General features: G+C 48.0%; 2 protein-coding genes across 3 annotated transcripts in view; one reads left to right on the plus strand and one right to left on the minus strand.

The window, feature by feature from the left end:
• Nucleotides 1–6,758, plus strand: part of CCDC68 (coiled-coil domain containing 68) — a 9,822-nt gene extending 3,064 nt beyond the window's left edge. The window contains exons 3-10 of the mRNA XM_009637415.2: nucleotides 1,878–2,008; nucleotides 2,466–2,591; nucleotides 2,882–3,010; nucleotides 4,091–4,173; nucleotides 4,748–4,853; nucleotides 5,710–5,793; nucleotides 6,093–6,169; nucleotides 6,692–6,758. Of these exons, the coding sequence (XP_009635710.2) occupies nucleotides 1,878–2,008; nucleotides 2,466–2,591; nucleotides 2,882–3,010; nucleotides 4,091–4,173; nucleotides 4,748–4,853; nucleotides 5,710–5,793; nucleotides 6,093–6,169; nucleotides 6,692–6,758 (803 nt within the window). The remainder of the gene's footprint in view (nucleotides 1–1,877; nucleotides 2,009–2,465; nucleotides 2,592–2,881; nucleotides 3,011–4,090; nucleotides 4,174–4,747; nucleotides 4,854–5,709; nucleotides 5,794–6,092; nucleotides 6,170–6,691) is intronic.
• The window catches only part of RAB27B (RAB27B, member RAS oncogene family), a 19,864-nt gene continuing 13,699 nt past the window's right edge, over nucleotides 4,789–10,953 (minus strand). The window contains exons 6-10 of one of the 2 annotated variants that reach the window (XR_004841813.1): nucleotides 7,762–8,123; nucleotides 7,044–7,575; nucleotides 6,786–6,898; nucleotides 5,341–5,495; nucleotides 4,789–5,262 (exon numbers count right to left, since the gene is read on the minus strand). The gene's annotated coding sequence lies outside the window, so the exon portion shown is untranslated. Of the gene's footprint in view, nucleotides 5,263–5,340; nucleotides 5,496–6,785; nucleotides 6,899–7,043; nucleotides 7,576–7,661; nucleotides 8,124–10,953 lie in introns of those variants that run through there. The other variant, XM_035892956.1, reaches the window with a different exon arrangement.

Raw genomic sequence — 10,953 nt, forward strand, 5'->3', positions numbered from 1 at the left:
TGTGAGGAGGAGGAGGTGGAGGGAGCTTGCCCGTGGTTGGCCGTACAGCACTAGGGAACGTCGCTGTGGCGGAGATAAGCACGTCTGCAGCGCAAAGCTTTGCAGCTGAAGTGAAAGGGTGGTGGATAGCCGATGAGCAGCTTGGGCGAAGGATTGTCCCTAGTCCGTCAAAAGTTCATAAAAAAAAATTGCTGTCCTATGTTAAAAGATGGGGAGATGGAAAAGAGCATGAATGAACGTGGGGTTGGAGCTTCTTGGCATCCAAAGACAGCGCCCAAGCAGTTGGGAACTGCAGGATGGATGCATTGTACTTGAAAAACGATGAGAACAGTGCGAGGTGTGATGTGTTAAAAACCAAAAAAGGATCTAAAGCTGCTGCTCAGGCTGCTGGACAGTTTGAAGGTGGCATGTCCTAAAATAGCTGCAAGTCTTTATTTGAAGCCATTGAATGTATGTAATGATGGAAGAGAATCATAGAATGGTTGGGGTTGGAAGGGACCCCTAGAGGTCATCTAGTCCTCAGTCCTAGAAGACCTCAGGCTTTTGATTTAAGTTAAAGAAGATTCCGTCATTCCCTTGACAATTAAATTTATGAAGTTGCAGAATAGCACTGTAACTTTGAAAACTCTGTGATGAATTCTTAAGCATCTCATGATCCCAAACCATTCGCATCCAGCAATTGCTGAGAAAAAACGTGTACTGCGTGGCTGGTGCCTCCAGCTCGGGAAGGGGCTGGGAAGCGGCGCGCTGCTTGATGCTGACACCCCCGCGAACAGGCAGGACGTGCCCTGTCGTGTTTGGGTTGGTTTTTTTTTTTTTAAATAAGAGATCTTGTGAGCAATGAGACAGCCTAGTAGATCCGATACCTTATTTCTTTGCTCTAAGCAGCAGAGCACGGGGTTGATAGCATTCCGCATCCCAGAAGAGCGCTGTGGAATGAGGGAGAGGAAGGGTCAGTGGGCTGAAACGCGGCTAATTAAGAAATAATTGATCACAAAACGTTCTTTTTAAAGAATGCTTATTGCGCTCTCGGTTCAGCTGAGGAATGAGGTTGAAGGAAAGCCTCTGTAGTGCAAAGAAAGTGATTTATGGTTTAAACCTTTTAAAAAGTCCAGACTGCCCTTTGTTTGTAGGAGTTTATTTTTAACAAATGAACTTGGCGTAATGTGAGAAAGGCCGTATGAATGCTGCTGCCTTCTGGCATAAATCTGACCGATGGCAGGTCGTGTTCCTTGCATGTACCAGCTCTCAAAGCAGACAGGAGCCAAGCACCATGCACGTGTTTGTGAACACCTTGGCGGGGGGGTGTGTGGGGGGGAAGCAGTTTAAACAACTTAAAACCACTTTAAGCAAGTGGTTTTGAGCAAAGAGGCAGCCCCTAGGAAGCAAACAGATTCGGAAATGTTGTGTCCAAACAATCCAAATATGCTGGAGTTAGAAGTGATTCTGTTAACGGGGAGGGTCGGACAACGTTTCCTCACGTGCACTTCTGCAGCCTCGCCCACGATGCAACATATGCTGCGATACTGGAAAAGCTAATTAATCCTATACCTGTGGAATAACGCCGCGGAGAGTGGAGAGAATTAATTATTAATGAGAATCGACATGCAAATGCTTTCTGATGTACAGCCCTAGAGAGCTGAACAAGCAGAACATTTTAATTGCGGTTAATTGGTGAAGGTGGAGGAGCTGTGGTGGCTGCCGGGCAGCTCGGACCCGACTCGCCGGGGAGCTGCCTGGCGCCTGCCCCGAACTCCCTGCACGAGTGTTTATAAGAAGCCAGGTCTTGCAGAGTCAGATTGATTGCCCATGCTGGTTTTCTGTTATTATTTTTTAAGATCATTTCCATGCGCATTTCTTCTAGCAGCTTCCTCAAGGCTCGGGCAAGAAAGCAGCGTCCCCGGAGAGCGGCTGGAGCTGGAGCTGCAGTCCTGTTGCAAGGACAATGAAGGAAACGGAAGAGCAGCTGCTGCTGGTGAGCAGGGAAAACCAAGTGCTGAAGCTCAAGGTGCGTTTGGGGTTTGGTTTTTATGGTTTCAGAGGAAGAGTTGGGTCCTGGCTGCTTCCTTCCCGCCTGCTGCAAACTCTTGCATTCCAGCCAGCAACAAAATCCATGTGGAAATCTGGGGACGCATCCCATTTGTGGCTAGTGAGACAGCACGGTCGGCTCTGTTGGTACTTGAGAGCAGGGGTATTTGCAAGCAGCTGGAAGTGCATCTTAAACCATCAGCCTTTGCTTGTCGTGGAGGGGTGGCTCAATACTGAATAAATCAGCCTTTATTTGGAAACTAAAATGCCTGTCAGATACTGCCCACAGGTGTTTAGGATTCCTTTCTTTTCAGCATTTACCCTTATCAAAAAATAAAGTGTTATCTATATAGAGGGCTTATTTTTTGGCACGTGATTATAACATCGCTTTCTTTTTAAAGCACAATATATACATATCATACAATTACTCTTTCTAGCTGGAAGCCACGAGAGAAGCAGGGGTCCAGGCTCTCCGATCTGCTTCCCAGAAACTCTACGCGAATTACCAGACTCGGTCAGAAGAACTGAAAAAAAGGCATGAGAATGAGAAGCAGCAAATAGAGGTACAGACCTCTCCCGCGTGGGGGCACGACCAGCCCCTTCACTGTCAAAACATTTACGTGGGCTCTGGCTCTCGGTGCTGCAAACTTCGACCTAAGAGCTACTGAGCCTCTTCCGTTAGTGCCGTGGGGAAATAGGAAAATTAATAAGAAAAATTATTTTGGTTTTACTCCTGATTCTTGGAATTGGGTTGGTAGAGTTGGCTCAAAATTCCTTGAGCCCCATCTCTGTCATCTGCTGCCTTCACCAGCTCCCGGCCCGCCTGCATTAATGCCCTTCTTGGTCCTCCCAGGCCTACAATCTCCAAGAAGAAGAGAAGCTCCAGCAAAGCTCAGAAAACGCCAGCCGCCTCGCTGAAGGCATCAGGGAAAAATGTACCCGCATCGCAGAGATGGAGAAGCGCGTGCAAAGGATGGAGGAGGTATGTCCCCCTGCTCCTCCTGTCCGTCCGTCCCGGCACCGGGAGTCAGCTCCAAGCGAGGAACCTGCCCCGGGAGCACCGGCGCTTGGGAGCAGGAGTTAATTGTTTTCAGGGTTTGGGGCTTGTTAGCTGCCACGTTACACCAAATTGAGAACCTTTAGCTGTAACTATCAACAAAATGTGCAATTTGAGCTCCCTCTTTATTTCAGAGCTGGCTTAAAAACTGTAGAGCATCAGGGAGAAGGCTTAATTTGCAGCTAGTAATGACTTCTACTCCCGAATAGCTGCTCTTTCACCTTCCCCCATAGGTCGGTGTACTTGTAGCATTTGAAATGAAAATGTAGCCATCCTAGCGCTAAAACCTGCTCCTTCTGAACTCTCAGAAAAATGCCGCTGTAAGTATCCCAAACCCCGGGCAGGCAGCTGACTGCCGGAGCAATCCGATGACTGCGTGCACAGAAACTTGCAGAAAAATTCTTCTCCTTTATCGTGAATTTTCCTTTGGTGGTGGCAGTTGCGCTGGAGGAAGCGATGGCACCGTGCCTCATTTCCCCGATGTACGCGCTCAGGAGCAGTGGGAATTCCTCCTATGGAAGGGCCGTTCTAAACCAAAGTTTTTCCTGTCTTGGGATTCCTGTAAACACAGGGGCAGTGAGCGTATTTCCACCCCCATCACATGCAGGTAACCTTACTGATAAAGAGTTTTGTCACCAGATTTTTCCCTCCGTGGACAAGGTTTTGAGCGGTGGACGTAGCAGCAATGCAGTATCCTGCAGCCGCTGAGCGTGGACTCGCCCAAGGCCCAAGGATTTTGCTAACTAAGTAAAGGCAAACTGCTATTTTAAGAGAGGTTGGACTTTCCTCAAGTTTAATTGGCACTGTCGTCCCTTCCGGATTCAGAGAGGTCAGACTGGTTTGCAGCTCTGGCTGATGTTGATGCAGGGTGATGTAGGTGGTTCTTGCTGAAATCTGTTTTCAGACACCGAGCGGAACCGTCGAAGGCACAGCCAAACCTCTCTTGCTAATGGAATGGCAGGAAATGTAATAAGAGTTTTCATATAACTTAAATTGCTTCCTTAGGAAAAGAAAGCCCTGATACAGAAGAAAATGTCATTCGAAAAGATGCTTCAACAGATGACATCAAGGAATGAAGACAGCAAACGGTGATTAAATGCATGCAATAGTGTTTTTCTTTCTTTCTGGGGGATTATTTCATGTAGAGTACCAGTCAGTCACTTGCTCAAGTTCCTTCTGGCAGTAAAATTATTCATGGCTGAAAGCAACTGGTTCCAAACCTGATTTACCATGATTGCTTGAAGCAGCCCAGAACGATGGCGATGTCCTGCAGCTCTTAGATGTTGATTCTACTCCAATTCCTAGTACTTTTTCTTCCACCTTGCAGGCACAAATCGCTTCCCTTTCCCGATTCTCGCGTGGAGTCGATGCTGCTTTGGTGCCATTGCACATGCAGTAGGCAAGGCAAAAGCCTTCATTATTTAGGAATTTACTTATCACCGGCTAGCATGGGTGGTCCTACCAGGCAAAATATGTCTCAAACTCTGGTTTTATGAGTTCTGCTCAGTAAAGAAGCCTCTATAGGTGTCGTTCTGTGTGAATTACAGCCATGTATCCTCAGGAACATCCTTGCTAGCAACAAGCTCTTGAGCTGACCCCAAGGTGGGAGAGCGGCTGGGTGGGTCAGGGATCCCTGGGGGTTGAATCTGCTCTCACCCGCAGGTGCCTGGATCTCCAGAAGCAGATTTTCTCCCTGCAGGAACAGATCTGCCACCTGCAGCACGTGATCCAGGCGCAGCACCACGGCCTGCGTGGCGTGATACAGGAGGTCAGGCTGGCGCGGCGTCCCACCGGGCAGGTCTTCAGGGGTCGGGAAAACAAACGGGAGGCGCTGGGCTTTGGGCTCTCATCTTTAGCCCGTGTGCTGGGGATGAGCAGCTTGCTCGTCACGCCGTGCCTGGGTTTGTGCACCCCGCGTTCAGACATCCGTACGCGTTTTGAGGTTAAGATGAGAAATGACATCACTGTAAAAATGGGGTTATTGTGGTGGAGTTGGCAGCTTCAGGCAGACCCCCTGAGTTCTCCTAGAGTGTTCCTGGGGGGAAGACCTGGCTCCCCGCTCTGTGCCGTGCTCCCGGGGGGGGACCTGGCTGACCCAGGGATGGTCTCCCTGAGCAGCGGGTTTCACATGAAGTCAACGAAGCTGCTCTCATGAGCAAAGGCAACAGGCTGACGTCCTAGAGAGACTACATCAAAATTCAAAGCCATCAGCCTGCTTCCCAAAGTCACGATACAGCGTGAGCTGTTTTACTTACCGGCTGCTTTTGTAGGTATGAACTCCCGCTGTACTCCCCTCGCCCCGCAGACCACGTGCTTGCCTTTTCCCATCCAGCTAAGGCAAGGCCCCGCGCTAATTGGCTCTCGTCATCAGGTTTCTGTACATATGCCAACAAGAGGTAGACTTGGTATCCTAAGGAAAACACAATGCTGCATGTTGAGAAATTGTTTTATAAATCGTTTAATCAATTAGTTTCAGTTCTTCTATGGTAAAAGACTAGGGACTTGACTGGTCTGCGATTCCCCTGGTACGGTGAGACATTAACTCTGTGGTTTTGTTCGAAGCAGAAACCCTTTTTGATTAAGGTTTCAAATATCTTTCTTACAAACTATTTCCTAACACTCAGGCAGAGGAACTGAACAACAAACTCCGAAGCCAAGATAAGAAAATAGAAAACCTGACAGAGAAGCTGACTGCACTGGAAGCGCAGGTAAGGTTGGAAAGTAAAGAGATATATTGAAGGGAGAGAGCAAAAGTGGTTCTCTGCAATCAGGGGGTCCTTCACACTGCTGGGCTTGTGTCAGTACGACACTGTCGGGGTGGTGTTTCTTTGCACTGCATCTTTCACTCTATTTAAAATGAAATAAAATAAAAAACCCCACAAGAAACTCCCTTCCAAACCTTTCTGGAGGAGCAGCAGGTCCTAGCCAGCATCCAGGCTTGTCTCTTGCCTGCTATGTTACGCTGAGAGGGGTTTGTGGTGTTTTTTGTTTTTTTTTTTCCTTGCAGAATAAAGAACTGAAAGACAGAGTGGAGTTCTGGGCTGGCCAGCCCAAGAGTAAAGTTTCCAAAGCTGTCTGGACAGAGTAAGTGCCACAGGGAACGGCCGAGCCCGTGGCTCTTGCAGGCCTCCTCCAGTGTCCCCACGGGGCTTTGAGTGAGCTGAGTCAGGCCTTGCTGGGAGCAACCAAACTTCATCCTGCAGCAATTATCCTCTCTGTAAAGGAGAGGAAGAACACAAGCTCTGCTTCCACCTTCATAGCTGGTGGTGTGGTGGCTGTAGCCCGAGTCCTGACTCCCACGCAGCCACCCAGCAAGATGGGGAGTGCTCAGCGTACCAACCACGGGCAGCTGCAGGAGCACGGACGTCTGGTCAGGATTAAATGGGAGCCTTTTCTGGGGGGATACAGTCCTTTGCCAAGTAGATCTGGATGCAAGTTTCTGCTCTCAGTTAGCGGAACACGCGTTTGAAGTCAGCTGCACCATATCCAGGGCCATAATTATAAACCTCTGACTTATTTCATATATGGTTGTGGGTGGGTTTAAGCCTGGCTTGGGCAGGTGAGGGTGTCTGAGTGATCTCTACCTTCTTGTGCCTCACTCTGTAGTGCCCTGCAGGATTCTAGAGCATCCCCTTACCTGATGCTCACCAGGCTAAGGAAGCAAGAGAGCTAAAGGAACGGCTGGGTGTTTGTCTCCTACCTTTGTCAGAAGGACTTTTCCTGCGTGCTGCAACCCGTGACTCCTACGGCCTCTTTGTTACTGCAAAGCACCTTCAGCATTGGTGCTGCAGAGCTGCACGTGAAAGAATAAACCTGGAAATAAGGCAAGAGCTGAAGGGCACCCCCGGCCATGCCGGGGGATGCTGCACTGCCAGACCAGCTCTGCGCTGCCTACACAGACTGCAGCAGAGACTCGGGGTAACCGCGCCTCTCATTTAGGTAAGATTGTAAAATAAACCTTCAGCTACCCGGTACGTCGTTACAGTCGCCGCTTTCCCGCCCGCTGTTGGATACAGGGTGGAGGTGGAGCGGTGGCCCTGTCCTTCCAGGGGGGCTCAGCTCTCCTCCAGTGTTCAACCCCATGGGTACAGCGTGGTTTAGGCGCAGCAGCACTGTAGTGTCACAGTGTCCTAGGGCAAGGAGCGAGCAGATCCCTTTTGGGGTTAACCTGGCTCTTGCTTCCCTGAAAACTTTCCACAGCAAATAGTAAGTTTGCAGCTCCTCCGTGAGCCTTTCCTCCGGCTGAAATCCCTTTTGGAGGGGAAAGCAGTTGCTGCAGGGGGGAGAGCTGGTTTTTTCTCCTCCCTAACACGCAAGAGGTGTTGCAGTGGTCAGCAATGCCCTCCTCGAGAGATGCGGCACGCCTCGGGAGCTAAACAGTGTCCCCAGGGGAGTGACAGTGGCTTTGCGGGCTCACGTTTACCTGCGGGACAGAGGGAACCCGAGAACGGCCGCGTCTCTGGTCTGTCTTTTAATCACTGACACGCAGACTGAGCAGCATTTTTTGGGGGGGGGGGGGGGCAGACAAAATAAAAAAGGTATTGATTCTTAAGTAAGGCTTAAAGGTACTAAGTTTCAGTTTGTTCCTTTTCTTACCTAACTTCAGATATATTATTATTATTCACACATGGTGTCACTCTGGGATTATCTCGGTTAAGGTACAAATAAATGCTTACCTCCGGGGTGAGGCAGGTTGTGTCTTGGCAGGCAGCGCAGGACCCAGCCCCCCAGGTGATGCTTGGTCACCATTTGAGAGGCTGAGATGGTCACTGCTTACCCATCCCTCTCTCGGGAGAAGCTGAGCTGAACTTGAAGTCAGGGGGCCAGTGCTGAGCTGAGACACGGGATTTAAAAATGTACTTTTATTCTGAAAATAACAGTGCAGAAACTGAGCCACAGGATACATTCCTCAGCTGCATTACACAAACCCAGACACCAGTGAATCAGCTGACAGTATGTTTTGAAGCCACGGGTACTTTGGTAAAACAGAGTGACATTAACATCGGTAAGCAAGCGCCACAGTCCAATCAAGGGGCACCTATAATCAAAAATACTATTTGTGTTCAAGATAGTTTCACTCACACTCATAGCACTAGGCAGAGCACAGATCTGTTGAAGACAAACACAAACCATGCTTACAGTAGCATAACAGAAGGCAACACTTAAAAGGTAATCGATACAAGAGGCTTAGTGTTTATCCGGAAGGTGAAAGATACCTTAACAAAACCAAAGAAGAACCATTTAACTTCCAGAAGTTGAGTAAGATACAACAGGCTGCTGCTAATACACAGTTTGTCCATTAAGCCCTATTGCACGATGAGGATGGACAACTTTAGGGTCTACTTTCTAAAGTTATGTTTTAACTAGGATGCACAGAGCAAAGAATCATTTCCTCTGTTGCCTTTAACTAGTTTAGATAGATAGAAATAATAATAAACTAGAAACAGATCTGCCCAGCATCAAAGAGAATAGTCCCAAGTCAACAGCGTCCTCTGGGGGAAAAAAAAAAAACCCAAACCCACAAAACTTATCCTATATGGGGGTGTGGGGTTTTTTGGGGGGGAGGGAATTTATGTTTAAACTGGAAGAATTATTAAGACAGGAAAGAAGCTGTGAAGCTTTGGCTTTCTCTTTAAAGGTGCCTCAAGCCAGGCCTCCCAGCAGTCCAGTAAAAACCAATTCATTTTTACAGCTTCACATCAGTTACAACCCTTTTTTTTTTTTTTCCTCTCTCCTTTTCTTTGTAAGTAAGATCAGAGCATGGTCTGAAACTCCTACAGTGCTCACACCTGTATAAAAATAGCAGTCACGTGAGGTTATTTTTACGCTTGCTACTTTTCTTCAGTTATAGTGCCAAGAACACAAATTTAAAAATAACAGCTCCATAGTTTTTTTTTCTTTTTTTGAAGTTTAGGCTGAAAACTTTTAGTTGAAATAGCTCTAGGAGGTAAAAACCTCTTACCTTGCAACAGTCTCAAAGAGTCGCTATGAAGCGGGTATCAAAATCACATCCTAAGAAAGTTGCTCCCATCACCCAATCCTCTAAAATGTAAACATACATATGACAACCCTTCACACATCCTGAATGTTAAATAAGACGTAGCCTTCAGAAAACAGTTAAGGCAATTGGTTTTTATAAAGTTACCAAGACAGCAAGGAAATGACAGCTGCTCTCCAATGTCTTCTGCTACATCGGACTTACTGCCAGTCTCAGCCACGTAAGCAGTCAGTAAATTGCCTGTTCTTGCCTTATCTTTCCTCTTTAAAAAAAAAAAAAAGTGCATGTTTCAGCCACCCAACCCACCCCTCCCTTTTTTTTTTTTGTTTTTTTGAGAAGCAAATACCTTTCTTCTTGCAAATCTCTGTAAAAAGCCACAGAAGGCAAAGGGTATAGAAAAGCTAAGAGTTCCTTAAGCCCCTGCTACTGGTTTTCTTTAGTGCCACTACCTCTCCTAGGGGCAGGCGGGTGCTGAGCTGGACGCCGGGCTCAGGACTTGGCCAGGGCTCCAAGCCAGCTCTGCTGCAGCGCCCTGGCTGGAAGAGGAGATGGTGAAGTGGGGAAACTGCATCAGCCAGGGGCTGAGAAATGCGGACGTGCTGCCCTGCGAGGGCAGCCCTGGGCGGCAGCCCTCCGCTGTAACGGCAGCGTGGTGCCTGCCAGGGTGGAGCAGGGAGCAAAAAATGCTTTGATTGGGAAATGACTCATTAGAACAAGTCAAAAAAACCCCCCAAAACCCACACATTACTGGCTGATCACAGATAAAAATACTTCCTAAAATGAAAGCAGAGCTTTAAGTGATTGTGAAGCCTATATTACATGATGTGCACACACTACCTCCTGCCCCCCAGCCGATTCTAACAGCGCTCTCATGGCTTGGAACAGGCATTGCCAAGTGTCAGCACAGACCCTGCAAGGACTTCTGGAGAGCATCTGCTGAAGCATCTAAAAACTGCATTGAAAAATAGTTGTTAATACTCTCCTGGCCTTTTCCAGTTGATGGCAGAATTTTCTTTATGGCTGGACAATATTTAAAATACAATAATAAAAATAAGCTCATTCACATCTGTATGTTCGTGGAATAGGTACTTCTGTGCAGGTTTGTTTTTTTTTTTTTTTTCATTTTACACCATTTCAGCTCTAGTCGTTTTGCCCTGACAATAGCTCCTTACTTCAGAGAGACACTCCAGACCCAATCCAGCCAAGCACTTACACACAAGCTTAAGTAACTTCTCAAACTGGGCTCTCTGGTAAACACCATAAACATGTAAAGGCATTTATCTAAAGCATGTTGCCTCTAGAACTGCTTCAATCCTGCAATTTCCAGCCAGCCCTAGGTATTCCCAGCCCTCCACCTGTCTCGGCAGGTAATTTGTTTTATTCCTGAGGATGCAAAGCAGCACAGGACCCTGCCCTGGCACTGGCTCCCATCTCCCCCCAACCCCAGCAGGGCTGGCCGAGGCACCGCAGCAGCAGCATGTAAACACAGGCAGTGTAAATTCACTGCTGGAGTGAGCTCTACAGCTGAGAAGTACACTTTTCAGTGTATGCATCCAAAAAAAAAGAAAATCCCATTTGACAACAGCACATTTCCTTTCTTGCATTCCTAAAAAAGGTCTTGGCACTACTACTCCAAGGCGAGGGGCTGGGGAAGGCGAGGGCAAGGTCAGCAAAGGATGCACGAACGCCAGAGTAAGAGCAGCAACATCAGCTTAGAGACATTCCCTGCTGCCTCTAAGTTTCCTCACTCCTCCCGGGTCTGAATTCACTAAATGGGGCAGTTTACAAGCGGAGCAGCAACACCAGACCTCAGCACCACGCTTTGGCACCGCAAATCTTTAGCGAGGGGTAAGGGACACAGTTGTTCCCT

The sequence above is a fragment of the Egretta garzetta genome, unplaced genomic scaffold (genome assembly GCF_000687185.1).
Source record: "Egretta garzetta isolate BGI_Z169 unplaced genomic scaffold, ASM68718v1 scaffold384, whole genome shotgun sequence".
NCBI classification, from domain to species: Eukaryota; Metazoa; Chordata; class Aves; order Pelecaniformes; family Ardeidae; genus Egretta; species Egretta garzetta.